This window comes from Anopheles merus, chromosome 3L (genome assembly GCF_017562075.2).
Source record: "Anopheles merus strain MAF chromosome 3L, AmerM5.1, whole genome shotgun sequence".
NCBI lineage: Eukaryota > Metazoa > Arthropoda > Insecta > Diptera > Culicidae > Anopheles > Anopheles merus.
Window position 1 is genome coordinate 29,620,664 of NC_054085.1, and position 18,838 is coordinate 29,639,501.

At 39.8% G+C, this 18,838-nt stretch overlaps 1 protein-coding gene across 1 annotated transcript; it reads right to left on the reverse strand.

Annotated features, from left to right (window-relative positions):
- Positions 1-3,281: 3,281 nt before the first annotated feature.
- On the reverse strand, positions 3,282-5,559 carry LOC121599079 (polyserase-2-like). Its single transcript, XM_041926587.1, has 4 exons — positions 5,319-5,559; positions 4,396-5,245; positions 3,604-4,328; positions 3,282-3,304 (listed from the first exon to the last, which is right to left on the reverse strand). The coding sequence occupies exons 1-4, from the start codon at positions 5,557-5,559 to the stop codon at positions 3,282-3,284; spliced, it is 1,839 nt and encodes a 612-aa protein (XP_041782521.1).
- Between the last annotated feature and the right edge of the window lie 13,279 nt (positions 5,560-18,838).

The following is an 18,838-nucleotide window of genomic DNA, read 5'->3' on the forward strand; positions in this document are numbered from 1 at the left end:
TTGCTGTGTTTGTTTAGCAAAGGGTATTTAACATTTAATGCCTGCTATTTTGAAGGAATCACTTTTCCCAAGCATACTGAAGATGTTGATCAACTTTAGGCACACATTTTAACTGCCATGCAATTTAAGCTGTCTGTGTTGTACAAATAGAAGCAGCAGTAGGCTATAGTGGGCTATAGTTTTACAACAGTTACCTATAGATTCATTATAGTTTGCTCACATCTACCATAACTTCCAATGATTTATACATTTGGTTACAAAATAGCAACAGATTCTACAAACAAAATTAATGGAAAATACTGTAATGTGATGTCTTTCCGAATGAAAAATGTTGAGATAGCCCAATTGAGGACTCCGGATATCAGAACAGAAACAGTTCATCAGTGGCCCCAAACAGTTCATCTAAACAGTTCAGTTAAAGTACATATTGCCCTCCGTATCCATACTAAGGAATTTAAAACTGTACGTTTGTCGAGGTCAAAGGCGAAACTCGTTGCCAGCTGTGACCGTTTCTTTTTCAGTTGTTGGATGATCGTTTTCGTTGAAAAAAAGGAAGAACGCTGTTCGCTACGTGTCAACCATCGTCTCAACGCTGAACACCGATGTAAAAGCATGTGACGAATAAAACAGACACCACAAATCTTTCCCCTGAACCACCCTTCCCTACTCTTTCGTGCAATACAATTCCATCCGTGTAAGCAGCTCGAGCAAGAAAGGACAGCATGTGTGTAACCTCGGAGAAACATAAATTCTAAATAAATTTGTTGACAATCGAACATCTGTATTTGAGCAACGATTGAGGCACTGTCTGTCTGTGGTGGTGGGTTGTTCTCACTTTTCTAAACGCCACATTTTAACTAGTAAAGTCACTGTCGTTTGGATCCGACTGTCCAAACCGTCCGACTGTCGAAGTAAAGAGATAAATTTATGGCCTTGGGCTATTCCAGCTTCAATCTAAACTTGGGCCATGACATTGCCCGACAGCCCGCTTCTCTCCAATGGGTGAACGGAAGTTCGAAGCTTGCAAAGGACACTGCGAACACTTCAGACACCATTGTGGGTCGGCTGGCTTTGTTTCATAAATTTTGGCTGGATTGTGGTGAAAATGACTATTTGAAATATCGTCCTGATCGAACGCTTCCCATGAAGCGAACGGCACACATTCACGAAATGGTGCCATTTTCAATGGCTCAAAACGATAAAGAAGCGATATCGTATGGTTTGTTCCACAGTTGTTTTTCGATTTCGCTTAACCCACGGCAAAGCGACAGAAGTGATTCGCTCAAACATAAATGTTATGAACCGTGTGGGATTGTTGAATCGCTTTTATAGCTTGTTTAGTGATCACTTTAATCGTAACGTATTATGGAAAATTGTCAAGTGTAATGGCGGAAATAATTCAATTTGTGAACAATATTTTTTGGAGGTTTTTAATAATATACTAGTGACAAATTATTGTTAGGAATAAAGTATAAAAAAATATGACTATAGAAAATTTTAAATAAAACTGATACTAATTGTTACCGATACTAATATTGTAAACATATTTGCAAATATTTGACACATGTACCTAATGAATAGAATTAACAGAATTGAGGCTATACATAGAAAAGTTACGGATATTATGTACTTTCGTCTGCCTTGGTTTAACCGTTTAGATTGTCCATCCTACCGGACGAGATATTTATTGTTTGGATTGGAAACGCTGCAGCATAAGAGAATGTCCTGTGTCGATTTTGCATGAACTAATCAATGGTATTAGGAAGGTCTCATAGTATTTTCGTCAACTCGTACAGTCTCATTTGCTTTTTGATTTTATATCTGTATAAAAAATGCTTCACAAGCCGTAGCAAAATGGCCAGAGTAATAAAAATAATTGTATCGTTTTATTTTGTTTTCTGTACCATTTAATCTTCTTTCTATCTGGCAGTTTTCTACTGACGTTCTGCTGATATTAATTAAAGACTAATCGCTCATGCAAGTCAGAAGGCAGCACGGGATTACGCAAAGCCTCATCCATATTCTCGACTATCCAGGTTAAATATTCATCGGTACTTGCATAAATAGTGATCTGGTCGTAATCGAAATGCTCATGATTGTGCCATGCCATACCGCGCAAAAAGTATCGCTTCTTACCGGCGAACGTTTGAATAGTGTACAATGGTAGACCACATTTCGTAAGACAGTAAAGATTATCAGTGCAGGGAGTCAAGTTTCGCCACATGCAATAGTACGTAACAAATCTACAGGTATCGGAAAGGTTCATTCTTAGCAATGAGAAGCCTTCGAGGCAGCTGAAAACCTCATCTAATTTGTCAGTTTCATAATTCGGAACTAGTCGGAACGTTGCCAAATTGTCCTTGGTATAGCTTCGAGGTGTGCTTCATAAAGGTGATGAACCGTGATACGCCCAATCGGGATTTTCTGGACATCTTCAGAGAGCGTGTTGAATCCCAATTCTATCATCTTTCTGCAAAAAAAAAATCAATATCAATGCTATGATTCTACATAGTTGCTTATTGAATAGCAAATGCGTACATACTCTGTGTCGCTAGAAACCGACCGTGCCGTGCCTATGACATACCATTCACTGATCAAAATCACTGTACATTCAATGACATCGAATGACGGAGCATTGGAACGTAATTTTCCAAGCCATGGATGTATCTTATTCGACACGTTTTCTGTTATCCCACAGGTACTGAAATTGAACATCCTTCGTTTTTTATACTGCTTCACTGGAGGAGTTATCACTATCTCAGACTTCAGTGCCAAAGTGTTAACCGGCTCCAGGAAGGTATCATTTCCTTTCCTAATGCTCATAATGCTCAGAATCCATCCAAGGTAGCGATAGATGTCCTCAAACAAATATACCGGATTACCCAAATGGTCGTTCTTTTCGTACTGCCCTTTGCGGCGAAAGTGCAATCCACGTAAAAAGTAGCGCTTTTGTCCGGCGAAATCCAACCTCGCTTGCAAAGCACTACCCGCTGATATTTTGTTCCACTTTTTGTCTTCAGCAGTTCTATGGATTGCGCATAGCGTAACATCTGCTAGATTCAACAGAATGCCTTCCTGTTCACACCGTTGCCGGCAGGTTGTCATATTGATCAAGGTAAAATTAGTTCTTCTCACGTTCGAAAACTGTTTGCTTAAACTATCACTTGCTAGTGCAACAAATTGGTTAAGTTTGCTGTTTCGCATGCTTTCAGCGAAGGGCAGACAGACGGGTCTGATGTATGGGTTAGATATGTCGGCTCGTTGCCAGAATTCTATCAAGGCTATGCCATTTTCACCTGTGTTTCTGTTGAAATCCGGAGCAAAATAGACAGTTTTGATTTCTATAACTTGATTCTCTAGGCGATAGGTGGTTACATTACATTTTGAACTCAATTTTCCTCCTCCTAGAATTATAAAACGCCTGAAAGGAATTCATAGTTTACATCACCGATGAGTTCAACATTCATTATTTGTATCATACTGTTACTTACATAAATGTTAAGTTTGTCATTATACTTGCCGAAGCCAAGGCATACCATTCGCTTATTAGCACAACAAAGCCAATTACTCTACATTTCGTTTTATCATAAGTTGCTATCCTACCAGTCCAGGGATACGACGTCATTGTATAATTATATGCTTGCATCCCACAGGTAGCCATGTTGAACAGACGCAGCTTCTCCGAGTCCGGTCCCTGCAGCAATGTAGACCAATCGGTCTCCATGTCTATGTGCGTGACATTCTGAACGGGAAGTTTCATATTGTACAGAATCCAATCCATGTATGCACTAGCGTTAAGGTAAATAGGTGGCATATTTAGATCACAGTGTCTACCCATTAGATCAAATCCACGTAGAAAGTGTTGGGAGTGCGTTTCACCGGCAAACGTTTGGGCTTGCTGTAGAATAGCACCCGAAATGTGGGGAGTATATTTTTCTGCGATTATAGAGAAGTTGCACGGTTGTTGGGTTTGAGCGCAGAACCGTTTGTGGGCGAGAGAGGGATTTATTCCAAATCTGCCATATTTTTCTATGCATACAGAATCACTTAAAATGCTTACATCCACACTTTTCACTGATTGCTGAGGTTCTTTGCTAGTGGACACGGTAAGGTTCAAAGAATGATTACATTGAAGATCCGGTGTAACGGCTACACAGATAGGCGTTATACTCCAATGGGACGTGTTTGCAGGTGTACTTAGCTGAATCAGAGCTATATTGTCTACAAAACTATTGTTATAGTAATGCGGATGGATAGTGACACTTTCAATGTGCAGGACCTGTTGGGATGTTTGGGCCGAGTAGTTACGACCGATATGTACCTCCAATCTATAGACATTAACGATTTATTAACAGAATTGTAAGCATTAAAGTTGTCCCGATATGATCTACTCACACTCTTGGTTCATCAGATGCAAAGCAATGTGCCGGACAAACGACGTACCATTCGGCTATGAGTGTGACGATACATCTGGCAATGAATACACCCTCGGCAGTGATTCCGATGAAGCCATGCCAAGGTAAATACTCCAGATCTGGTACGATGCCACATGTAGTGAAGTTAAACAGCCGAAGCTTTTCCTCGTAATCGATTATATGCAGATTGGTGGAATAATGTAGCATCCGTGGATCAATGTGCTTCGTAATCCACGCGACATACTTCGCCACATCGGTGTAGACAGTGTGACTTTTACCGTCGCAAATATTCTCGTTTGCTCGTGATCGAGTAAAGGATACAATACCGCGCACAAACCATCTGTCACCGATCTCGAACACCATCCCGCCACCACTATCGCCATTGCACGCACTCACTCCGGGCCCGCCAATGCCGCAGAACATCTCTGGGGTTAGATGAGTGCCAAACAAGCTCCGGTCACTTGCAAGACACGTCGCAGTATCAACAAATCTAATCGATGCTGATCTCAGAGTGTCCGATACTTTGTCCTGCTCTGCGAAACCAAATCCAACGATCGTACCGCTTCTATTGACGATCGGTTCCTCCGAGTCACTCATTGTCCACAGGCAGACGGGTTGTACGTGCTTCGAGATCGTTATATTAGTCGCTAGCTTTATCAGTGCAATATCGTTAGCAATACTGCCCATCGAGTAGTGAGGGTGTAGTATCACATCCCCAACCGGATGTTCTTGCGTGTGTTCAGACACTTCTTGGAGGTGAATGCGGCCTACATGTACCGTCAGCTTACTTTGGTGTAAGACACCGTGCATGGACGTAACACAATGTGCCGCTTGAAATAAACGTGTAATTGATTATCTGATTGTTTAAGGTAACACACATATCACAATGCTTGATCCACATACCCGTAAGAATGGTCGATTGATCGATGATGGATCCACCGCAAGCATACTCCATCGTGTTGTTCTTTCGATGAAAGATGGCTGCATGCCAGGGCCATTGCCCATCCACTGCACTGATTCCATTCCGTATGAGGGGAATCGTTTGTGTTGCGATTCTTCCACACGTCAAGGGTAGTTGATGACAAAGCAGGGCCGGTACGAAACAAAAAACACACAACAATAGGCAAATGCAACGTGAATACATCATCACTGCAAAAACGTGCAACTGATAGATCACTAGAATTAACGATTGGCAAGACGGAGATTTATGTATTCTGGAAAACATTTAATTATTGAAACTCATAATATCCAACATTTAATTCGACCGTTCGTTAATCCTGCTATTGTGCGTCAAACCAGCTTCGATGATCTTCTTCAAAATCCTTTAGATCATTGGCCCGACTGTAAGAGCATGCCCGACTCGTATTATGCAATTCATCAGCAACAGCTAACAGCTGTAACGGTTCGCTGCAACAAAGCAGTTAAGGCAGTGATAAGCAACGTGCAACATTGTTAATACATGACTTGTAACAAGAACGTATTTGCGAACGTGCTGATAATTCTGCTTGGTAGTGCCTCACAATTCACATTAACGCGTGTCTTTAACGAACAATTAATGTCTGAAAACCTCACAGGTAATGTAAATCAGCACTGGTACTATCAGGTTTTGGGAAATATATTCACTAAAGTTCTGAATTCTGATACTTAAGTGTAAATCTAATTAGAAAAGCGTGCACTTTAATCGCCGGTCTCTTTGCAACTGTATATTAACACTTTTAGCGCTGGTATTCCGCGCTGGCTTTCTGCGGAGAACACAGTACAAGCAAAGAGAGCGATGCGGTAGCTTTCGATCAGTAGATCGATCGATCTTCTCTTCTGATCCTCAGAGACGATGCCGAGCGGCTCTATATGCTCTCTCTCTTTTTCGTCTCACTGCAATACATTCTGCTGAGGGTTGTAACCACAGAGAATGAGAGTGAAAACAGTACAGGCTAACAGTACGAGTGAAGCTGAACATATTCTGTTGAACACTTCACATTGCTACATACATTTGCAATGAGTACCTTGCAACAGGGTTGCAATGGACTTTTGTTCATTTTGAATTCATTCCAATTCATGCATATTCGTTTTACACGCACTCACATTTCATCCCATTTCTGCGACTTGGATCAGTCAAGCAATTCACTCTCTTCTGCGTAGCTCCACCCTTTTTTACTGATCACTGCGACTTAATGATTTTATTATTTTAAACCAAGTGTTACTCTCATATAGATGGATGAACATAGTTTCTCAGCAGCTTAAGCTTATCAGCACACGATTTGAGAGAGTTCGGTTTTGTAGCTCAGTCAATCGGGATCAGTCTTGTATGCCACGAATTGCGTTATCACTGCAATGTGTTTTTTTCTCTTTTGTGATTGGAGATGGTTTTTTTCAATAGCGACTATAAGACTTTAAGAAGGATGAAAAGAGAAACACGAAATGGTAAGATGAACATGAAAATCTTTAGGCCTTCTTCGTTTATCCTATAAGCAGCTGACACAGCATCGTGATATTGACATTGAAAGACAATGACAGCACGCTTTGAGTAGTTGAGTACTAAATGTATGTTACTCAACTGAGCGAACCTTTAAAATTATTAAGATAAACCAACAGCTTAGTATGAATAAAATACCCGCAGCAGCAAGAAGCCCTTGGGTTGGGTAGATTAACACCAAACATGACACCGCACCTTCGAAATAGATGCTAATGACTAAAAGTGAAAATCATATAACTGGCCCGTAAAATTGGCCGTGAGAGGCACGTACAACCCGAGTTCCCGTTGATTAATGGTTCCCGATCCCCCCCAAACGTCACACAAGTCAGGTTACCTCGAACAAAAAGTCACACTTTAAACAGTAGGCTAAAGGTAACAGCCCGTTTTGACCCTTTCACTGAATGCGGGAAACCCTTCTCCTTATTGGCGGGTTTAAACGGGTCAACCGACTTCTTGACGACGGGATCAACTGATATTAAATAGGGTCATGTGTACGAGTGCGATGGGAACAAGGTTGATGGCCAAAAACTAGTGCAGACATTGAACTTTCGATTTCGTTTGCTGACACGCAAAGGTGTTTGTCATCTTTTGCTTTAAAATTGGTTAGTCTATTTATGGTTTCGTTTGCAGTCGTAATGGTTTGAAGGGAGTTGATATGGGATGAGGCTTTAAAAGAGTCGAGTTTAAAGTTTGTTTTATTAAAAAAAAACAAGATTTTTAAACGTCTAATTCTAATGAATAGAATCAATTATTTAACTTTTTATACAATAAAATATTTTCACCATCTGCAAGATTCAAGCCATTCCAATTGTTAATTCTGGATACAATTGCAATATTTACAATCTACAAACTGTAGTCAAATCCAACAGACGCCAACGGTATTCAAACTGGATCGTTTAATGGCTTAAAATATATTTTACATTCCGACCATAACTGGTCCCACTGGTCACGAATGGTTTTTGGGGAATCGTGTTTACGAGTCTATGTTTCTCTCTATTTTTATCCGCCGTCGAAATGTAGAGTACAGAGTATTAACGTTGCATGTAAGAGATGGATAATACATTGCCCTGAAGGAGTAATGATCATTAAACCGCAATAGACCAACTATTTTTGTTCCTGAAGGCAAACAAGCTCTAAAAGCAACGAAACCTCGACTTGATTCAACAGCACGGTGGGTACAACATTGAAGCCAGCCGTTTAGAATCGCCTTTTTAGTGTTCTTTGTTTGGTTTCGATATACTACCACATATTAAAACACATGGCACGTGCTTTAGCCCCGTTTGTTGGTAAGAATGTACAAAATGAATCCAAATCACTCGTTTCTATGTGTCGAATCTTATAAATGCTACTAGAACACTTACTATGTGATTAGAATGTGATAGGAATGTGTGAATTATTTCATATTATTGTGACAATTTAAAAAGTTCGGTAAAAAATTAACGTATTTAGTCAAATTTTACTAATTTTGTTTGATTGCCATCCTTTATTTAAAAAAAAATAGATATAGAAATTTATAGTTAGGGGTCTTAAAATATAATTTTTTTTTTTCATTTACTTAAGTGCTTCATTCCTTCACACGAATGATGAAACTCCTTCCAGTTTATGTTCTTTTTGTCTGCAGCACACGGTCCAGACATGATGAACATCTTCTTAGCATCCGGGCAATAATAGGAGCGGTGATATTTGATATGATTTATGAGCTCAGTACCGTTAGTGCGATCAACTACGGCGAACTTTACGCTTCGTAGGAGATAAATCCATTATGATACACTTAGCTCATAGCTCATGGCTGGAATCTCGTCACTGTAAATGTAATGAACAGTACTTTGTTGCATTTTCTATTCCTTTCCTTTCGTTTAACTTCCGGTGTTATATAGGCTATTTTGTTTATTTTTTAGATAGCCGGTGTAATGCATAATCAACTTACACTTCGACCGGATGGGCGGTCAACGAAGGCTTACCAGTTCACAAGCAGTAGGAACAGGTGGATGAAAAATCATGCAGTTGCATTTACCCTTATTAAATAGATTGTGGAGCGTGGTAGCAGCTACGATAATCTTATTTTACCGTTTATTATGTGCTTCCGATTAAATAATGCTAGGGCCACATTCTTTTATCGTTTTCCATTACATCGATGACTGGGAAGGTACGATTATGTGTGTTCCGTGATGGTTTAATGTTAATAGATTAATATAAAAGCAACACGTTTTATCTATTTTTATTTTATATCCGTCGCACATCCATCTTAATTCAATGACACTGCCTACCACTACCAAGAAGTATTCAATGCCATTCAGCACCAAGTGGGTTTGTGCAATGAACCATAAATCCTGCCCAAACGTTTCCACACCATCAGCTGAACAATCGTATGCCAATGTGCCATTAATTATCCGCAAGAAATCATTCACGATTGGGTCCAGCTGGGATCCATTTCAATGAGGTAAGAATTTCATCACCACGAGAAACTTTCGTTTGCTTAGTTGCTTTCTTTATTCTGCTCATTATTTTCCCCTTAAATTTCTTCAGAATCACTATGAAAGTCATGGAATGGAATAAATATAGCGTCAGGTGGACACTGCTGGTGCCTTGCTGACGTTAATGAAAACGATGATTTAATTGGCCTGAGGCAGGATGTGGAACGAAAGGGAAGAAACAAAACTCAACAGTGAAGAAGACAATGAGGGAAAATGCAAGTTACATCATGATAAACTCAAAGCAATCACAAAGGAAACACCTCAGAAAAATCGTATTCTAACATTTTCATCATAAGCATAAGCTGACTAAATTCTTTTTTGAATTGCATCGTTTGATCCACCGCAATCATAGTTTTTCAGGCTTATTTTAGTGCATACTTAGTACTTAGTTTAGTAGTTTGGGCTAAGTGCATTTTTTATATAAATTAATTGTTTTTCAAGAAGAAAAAAACCATCGATAAATGAGTTGAATTGGGTGTGTTTTGCAGTGCATAAGAACGTTTCATAAGAAAACCAGCCAAAATGTGTACGCATGTACATACACGGGAGGATAAATGCCTTCCTAAATCCTTTCCACCACTATCGTCGCAGAAAAAGTAAAGCCTAAATACTTTCATCCATTTCATGACATGGCTCTCAACGGTAGGTGGACGCCTACTCACACATTTCAACAATGAACCATAATAGTAGGTTGTACTATCATAATACTGACACTTTTTCAGCCACTTACTCTGCTAACAAAACACACTCTAGCTAAAGGAAATGCTTGAGATGAGCTTCGGTACGTTTTAAATCCACTTCTGCACCTACCGCTCTCGTAAATGAGTCTGGACTGGCTAACTCTCTCATGAAATGAACCAGACGTGTTAGAAGTCCTCTTTGTGTTTTCGCACTAGGTCCTATCGCCCTGTGGGAAAAATACTCAAAAAAACATAAAAAGGGTGCTGAAAATCGAGCTAAGCGTGTGGTTTTTCTCAACGCTGACGTGAGCATCGTGCGCCATGCAAGCCGTGATGCCGTTGGCAGACTGTAGGCGTGTGAAAATGGGGCGAAATAGAAAACAAGCAGCTGAATTTGCTTCCGTACTTAAATGCGTTAATCCTCTTACAAAGGTAAGGTGAGGCCACTGTACTGCAACGAAGGACGATAAGTGTTTGGGGTTTGCGATAGTTTGGTACGCTTTTTCGGGCCACTTTTGACACTTTTAAGGGGCTTTGGTCAACGAGATCCATCCTTTGCCGGGGATGAAGTAGCCACCAGCTGCTTTCATTTTTTCGTTCTCATTCAATCGTTTTTTTGCAGCAGGATAGTGCGGTTTGGCACCATTTCGAGGCCGGTCTTTGTCTGGCTTAAAAGCATTTTATCTCACTAGCTGAAAGATTTTAGCCGTTATTGGTAACATTTTTCAGATGACCATACTGCATTTAGATTACTTGAGTAATACGCACGTAGTTTCAGGTGTGGAACTTCTTGTGCACTACATAAATGAGGTTCAAGTGTAATAAAAACTTTCATTATTCGGATCATCTCTTAGAAAGTATCAACTTTCCTCTTGAAGGAAAACAAAAATGTGTCGATTACACTTGAGAAGCTTTAAAGGCTCACATGAAACTTCACGTCACAGTAGAGGTTGTGCGGGGCAAGGATTAATATTGGTTTACATGAAGATTTCATATTACTTCTGCTCTAATGACAGTTTTTTAGTTAATAATCTAATCGTATGAGGAGCATCTATGATGTGCTGTTCAGGTTTTTATCTTACACATATTTGATATGACCATAAAAAATCCTATTTGTACTTGAGTTTTTGTTTCATCATCATTTTACACTGATGGGATGGGATAGGCTGCATGCTTCATTTTTGGAAGTTGCAAACATTGTTTTACTTCCAACCCAAAATATTTCGAATCCCAAGCGCCCTCGCGCTTCAATAACCAAAGGCTGAAACCGTAAAGAGGTTTGCTTTGTCGGTGACAGCCTGACTCTTGAGCCACGAAGTGCTGGCGCTATGTGCCTTTGGTATATTTTAAACAATATAATCGTAATCCCTAGGGCAGTATACGTTTTATGCGAAAATGATGTTCAATCTTCGCACTGTGAGAACACCGGGTGGATGGTTTGTCTTAGTTAAAGTCGCTGATGTTACACGCGTCCATTTACACTTTAAGCTTTGTTTGCGTTATGATTGATGATATGTGGCAATGAGGAGAATGAATTCCCTAATAAAAAGGCCAAGGTTTTACATTTTGCCTAAAATGGCATCTGTAACTAACAAACAATCACTGCACTGTAAAACAGAAAGCATGATCTGGTTTTAAGTATATTGAACGAATTTTTTTTAGAAGGTACCCTGAGATTTTACGAATATTGAACAGCTCAGGGCAATGGTTTGTGTTGATCTAGACATAAAACTAAAAAGTAAATTATAACTTGAACTTAACACTTTGAACGCCGGCCTGACGTCACAGTTTTTCGAGTGAGCACGTAGCGCATGGCAAGAGAGCGATGAGAGCGACAGTTTCTTGTGCCATTGTTATCACTCTTTTATTCCATTGCGATAAGCGGCGTAGCACATGTCGTTCTCGTTCTCTCTTTCCTACCTCATTCGTTCTCAAGAGAATCACCGAGAGCGTCAGATGCCAAGCTGAACGGTGAGCAAAACCGTCATGCGAATTTATATGACACGGCGCTTAAAGTGTTAAAATAATGCCCAAAACCCGTGAAGTACTGGGCGCCTCCATCAAAGCCAGGAAAATAGGAACGTGTAAAAACAACAGAAATACTGTCATACTTATAAAAAGAAAACTAAGTTTAATATCAAACTAATAATAAATAAAAAAATGATCTTAAACTATTTTTCAAACTCAGCTCTAGAGCCAACACTCTATAGCACAATTACTAAACGATAAGGAAACGTAACGCTTTCAACCACTGCATGCACTTTTCTCGCTGAGCGTTCTGAAACACCGGTTGTGTGCTTAGCCCATGAACTATCCCATCGCGAACACGTCGTTGAACTGTACACACACACACACACACTTTCACGGAGGCACAATTTGTTGATGGGCAGCAAAACTTTTCTCATTAAGCTAAACACGATTCGGTAGCGAACTGCATTCAATGAACTCGCAGACAAGGGATAAAGTCTTCTAGCGGCAAATAGCTTTGCTGCTATCGAATCATTGCCGGCCACAAGCCTTTGAGCAAGGTAATTTTCATCTCGTCGTACCGATGGCTTCTCCATGATTGGTCCACGAGCTGTGTTGATGGTCGACGGTGGTTATCGTGGTTGAGTAAGCGTGCGGTCCTGGTTGTTGCGTTTAAGCCACTTGAATACGAAAACAGCTCAATTACAGCTAATTAACAGGCAAACAACACCAACTACGCGCAAATAAAAACGGCTCTTGTGGTAAGCGTAAATTGTTCTCCGTGGTGCGACTGTTGTGGTGTAATAACGAAGGTCAGCTTTCGTACCCACGAAGATACTAGGAAAACGAAATGAAGAGAATGGAGAGTTGCTGCCACTGATTCTACATTGCATCATAGGAGAGCACTGGAGAAAAAGGACGATATGAACAGCAACCGTAACGAAAAACGACGGTAAAGTTTTATCCGAATGATAATCAGCGTAATTTGCTCTGGTGAAACAGCTGCTAACAATAGCACAAGTATGCGAGATTTGATTATTAAGAGCAATGATAAGAGACACATAATTATTGCTACGACAAACACCGATTTCCTGTAATTAGTCAAATAATTATTGTGTTGATGTGTTGTTAATAGGTAAACTAAATAGCATGAGAATTTGAAATATAAATTTCCTATATTTTAACTCTTTACGTGATATAAACAACACTCAATTAGTAGCTACATCAAATCAAAGGATAATTATTCGCTCTTCACACTACGAGTAAAAATACGAAACTGAAGTGAAACAAATTGATAACATTATTTTCTTAACGAATGAGGTAACCTCATAATCAACTTTCCTTACTGAAGTACGGGCATCACTTCATCACGCTATCGAATTACTACATCAGTCAGACGGTGTGGTAGTGGAAATAGTAAACGATAATGAACGACAAATTTGAGTTTAAGGATTTAGGAAAGTTGTTGAAAAGATGCGCAATAGACAGATCATTCCATTCCTATTAATTGTCAACTCATATCTTGTACCACTACTATAAACGGTCAATCGTGGCATCGCACAGCTGAATCATCGGATCTGAAAGAACTGTGCTAAATTAGTCTGTTTTATACGAGTTAATTCCATTAGCAAGTTTTTATACATTTAATCACATGCTGACCCGTTCCACACCGTCCGGAGATTTTAATTTATTTGGACACCGCTACCTCGGTGTGGCTAGAATGTATTTTCCCGCAGGCCAGTGTGAATTTAAAGTTGTGTGGACTTTTTTTTCTCATACCACGTTGTATCTGCCTATGAAAGTTAGGCTTTGAAACTTCCGACACGTGCTGCTAGTTGTTTGGCAGTATGTTTTGTATCCAGCATTCAGCAACAAATGTACAAGCCTTTCCCCAGTTATCATTATTCATTCCACACGTAGCACATGTGTGCCTGCGAGGGGTATGTCAACCAAGCTGCGACCACCGTCATACTTTTGAATGAGCTCTACCTTACCTCTGTTTCCGCTTTGACAATGCCGATGTGCTGTAGAGTTGAAATTATGTCGACAACATAGATAAATCCGTAGAGGGCACAATTCCATAGTCACGTTTGCAACACGTGCGCCCTTCCAGTCAAAAACAAAAAATAGGATGCGTGATGCGCTCTGAAACAGTCGTAGCATTGCTTTTGTCAGTCAGATTTTCAGCACATCCACCCAAAAAGACAAAAAGATCGAATGAAAAACGAGATTTTGCGTTCAGATAGCCTTCTTTCAAACACAAACTAAACAAAAAGAACACAATAAACAAACAGATGTGTTTCATGGAGCTCGTCTCCTAGCTCGCACGTCGATACACAGATTGCTATAGAGGAAAGGAAAGGAAAAGGGATACAAAGGTGAAATCTATTTATTCTAAATCTGTTTCAAATGACTCTAAATCGGTTTAAACTCTGTGTTGAAGTCGAAATTAAAACGATCATCCAATTGTCTTACATATTAATGATCAATTTTAAATTTTTTACACCTACTTTTCCAAAAAAGCACCCTTCTTACCTCAATATAGCATTTGATAAAACTCTTATAAACGTCCAAGTGGTTTCAGTTTAGTGTCAATATCGCCTTCGCCCTTTTCTATTACTTTGTCACGATAACCGCTCTATTAATTCCCGTGTACAAAATTGACCCAAGAAAACAGGAAAGTTTAGTTTATTAACCCAAGTCAATTTGCTTTCCTAATGCTTCACACAATCATCACGAGGAGCTTAAGGTTAGGGCCAACCATGGCTAGGAGTCCGTATAACGCTGCATGGACCTGGTATTTTCTATACAGACTATGTACATATGTGCATTGCTTCAGTTGTAGATATAGACTTATCGGTCTGATTCAATTTTTTTTTTAATCCGCCAAAGTGGCTTAACGAAGTATGTACTTAATACTAGTTGGCGAGAGGAAATAGGTTGACGGGTACAAATTACATGGACTGGAGAGGATTATATTTGATCTAAAATGTAATATTTGTAAACAAGTTGTAAATAACTAAGTCCAGCCGAGCGAGTGTAAAAGTGTATTAGACAGCCACAAATTAATCACTGGATGTTGTTTAAAAACTCATTCCAAAATCAACCAACGGTCTCGTCAAACATATGAAGTTTCTGTTGTATCTCAATCATTCTAACGTAAACCCTCAGGGCAATCGGTCGTCCACAATCGTTCGGTAATGTTTATTTAAGTTTGAAATGCATATTTTTGCTGAGTAAATAGTTACAGCTTCCTTGTAACAGTAATGGCAATGCTTCGTTTCAGCAATGTATCATTCTGGTGAAAGGTCCATTCAAACATCCGACAAAATGTGTAATTGCTTTGCTTTCCTTATTTGCCCAAATGTAGTTTTCATTGCACGTCGACTGTCCAAGATGAGTGTAGACTACAGTTGTTAGCTATAGCATTGAAAGTTCAACACTTTTCCTTGTGCTTCTTGGATCGAAACCTTCTCGATTTGCTGCTACAAGGGTTGAATTATTTGCATAATCCTGGCCAGTATGGACAGAAGATAATTCTACGCGTATGCATATTATTTTTAATTTTTCGACGAACCTTGTGGAGAATTGGATCCTTTGCAATGAGCAGTATTCTTGAAAAACGTATATATCTGTTCGCCGTTGTTGAAAGGAACATGCGAGGCGTGTATGGAAGAACTGCACTTTTATTGCATTCCGTATCTAAGGGTGAATTGGATATTGACGCCATAGGAGGTGATTCATGGAAATCCGAAAGGCTATTGATAGACAAATCTCTATAGTTTTAAAAGCACTAATCAAGAGTTCAGCTTAATAAAACCGGTCAATAGTACATGTATGTGTGCATACATTTTAATGTATGAGTGTATGCGAGTGTATTTCGAAAGGTATTTGCAATAAAGAAATAGCACGATGAAGGGACGACAATTGTCAACCAAGCAATTATTGACACACCTTTACCATGTCATATGTCTACCATTACCAAGCTTTCTTTGAACGTTCAGGCATGAAATCAATACAAAATGGTTGTGAAAAATCTTGCATGTACGTAAGAAATAGTACGTGGTGGTAATAGTAGAAATTACGCTTACTGGCTAAAATTTGGCAACGACATTGGACTCCAAATTCGAGCTGCTAGCTTCAAGTTTAATGCGAACGATGGTGCTGGACAAGGTGATGATGTCGGATACACCACACACAAATCGAGTGGATGATGAGTTGGTTAGTTGGTACAAGCGGGTAATACTCACGGGCAAAGTTTATCCAGCTGCTCCTGCTTAGTAACGAAAAACAATTCCGATGTGGCCGATAGGACCTGCAGCGGTCTCGTGCACTGTATTGTCGCACGACCGCTGCAAAGCCATGATAGAAATTGGGAAAAGGGAAAGATTAGAGTAGAGCCAAATAACGGGCACGGATGCAACCATGCAGAGATGACAAGGGATTTCTTTTAGAGAGTGCATGGCAGCGATTAGGACAATTTCAATCTTGATAGGATGGTGGTGTGACACTAGCATCGTTCGCGCAACGAAAGAGCCTGTAACGAAAAACTGATGAATCCAAAATAAACGTTTTGCCATCACCTCCCTGGAGCTTCCAAGCTTACCAGAGGTGTTTAGATACGCTTCCAGTGCAACCGTGTTATAATCCGAACCCACGATGGAGATTTCAATCAACCGTTAACATTGATACATTGATACATTGATACATTGATAACATTGATTAATCGTCCAGTGGCTTGGTAAGCGAATTTGGGTCCCTTTTTGCAGACTATGCATTAGCTGCAAGCTGATCCTGTTGCTTGTGAGGGCGTGGTAATCTCATTCACTCTAAAATACCATTTAAAAATACTCTGGCAGCTTGTGGATTATATCGCGTAATGAACAGTTGGTTCGTTTTTAAAGCACTCGATTACAGGGTTGTTGAGTGATGTTGAGCTGGCTTAAAAACTCCTGAATGTATTGCTTAATACAGTACTATTTCAAAACTCAACAAAATAGCTTATTTAACTTTAACTTCCCATATTCTGCAGGACCTGCATTCACTGAATTCATTGAAACAAAACATAACATATGTCTTGCTCTGCTAACGTAGTACAAGAAGTAAATATTCAGTTGATCAACTTTGACGATAGAATTCCTGCCGATGTATGAGATTGATTGCAGGCCGTTGAGATGACCGCTCTCTTCTTATCAATTTTAGATTCACCGTAATACTAGCTACTCCACTCAAGCATGTGAGCAGCAAATTTACTACACCGCTCTATATCCCGGCTAACCTTTTCTATTATTTAGCAGCAGCGTTTCAATTTAACTATCCCCGAGCTCGGGCATTAGGGGCGTGAATGGCTCGCCAGATCTCAATTAAGATCATCTCATACACGAACTGGCTTTCGCTTCGAGCTTGGGAGCATTGTATATGTAGAAGTGCAGAACAGTGTTTCATTGAAACTTCAACGCTCAACACTTATGGTTTATATTAATTATCGTCCCGAAATCAATATTTTGAACCATACATTCCACACGGTCATGGTCCTGTGGGGTAAGGTAATTGATTGCAAACTGAAATCTAATACGTCGAGGATTGAGTACGGAAGTTGTTGCATCCACCAACATGATAAGTGCTTTTTGAGCACGGTGTAGTGAAAGTGTTCCAAGGGTGTTTGCATGAATGTGATTATTCAAGATAAATGTACTATTTTCATCGATTTTAGATTTGAAGGTATCGATTAGATAAGACAACTATATGTGACGAGTTTAACTTAAACCGGTTAGATGTTTTGTGGAATTGCCATCGAAATGGTGTTCAAATAGTGTAACAATTATGTATTGAAAAGGGCTTGTTGTTGAGAATTGGAAATCTTTTTCTTCATAGCTTTGCAGTAATAAACTACGCCATACCATACCAAACTTGCATGGCTTGCAGGGAGCCATCTTGGTCATTCGATATCGAAAAACGGCTTTTCAGACCTTCCGATGATGGAAACTAAATTGATTTATTCACTATCCATTCACTCGCTGCACTTGCAATAACTCTGGCATGGTCGATCCTTACACTAGCAATGACTAGGGTTGTACATTCACAAAAGAGACGCGTGACCGAGAGTGCATCCGTGTCAGTTAGCAGGTAACATTGTTGTCACGGTGCGACTAATTACCGAATGATTATGCACACGTTGTCCGTTGTACGCCGTAAAGCACTACAACGCATCGAATGCTTCTCGCAAGTATGATGAGCATTAGTTTGTGCTTTTTGAATGAAATATGGCAACAGCAACAGACCAGTTGGCACAGCCTTCTTCATTTACGGTCAGCCTTGTCAGTGCTTTGTTCCACTCATTGGGCTCACAGGGATTTTAATTACAACAGCGCCGTTCGCGCACGACATTGCTCTCAGAAGAGGATTTAGCATTGCACAAATCTGCGTGGAACGCACCTAAATTATACATGTGCATTGGTTTTTAGAACTGAACGGTTGCCGTTGTGTTACTACCGTAGCTTGCCGTTTCAGAAGTAGATACGTTTCCGTTGCTGTACTGTAAAACAAATGAAAATCGTTAACACAGCACTTTGAGGCAAATCTGGTTGTCATTCACGTTTGTAATCTGCTACGTACTATACTACTACGGTTTATGTTTGATTGCTAACTAAATATATTAAGCTAGTGAGTGTTCTTGGCGATGTAAGGCGATGTGAAGGATCCAAATACTGTAGGAAATTCAAATATGTTTTAAATAACACAATCAGCAGAGAGCTTTAGCAAATTTTAATTAAATGTACACCCGAGACTTCTTTAGTGCTATTCCACCACCTTGTTTGCCTGGCTGTG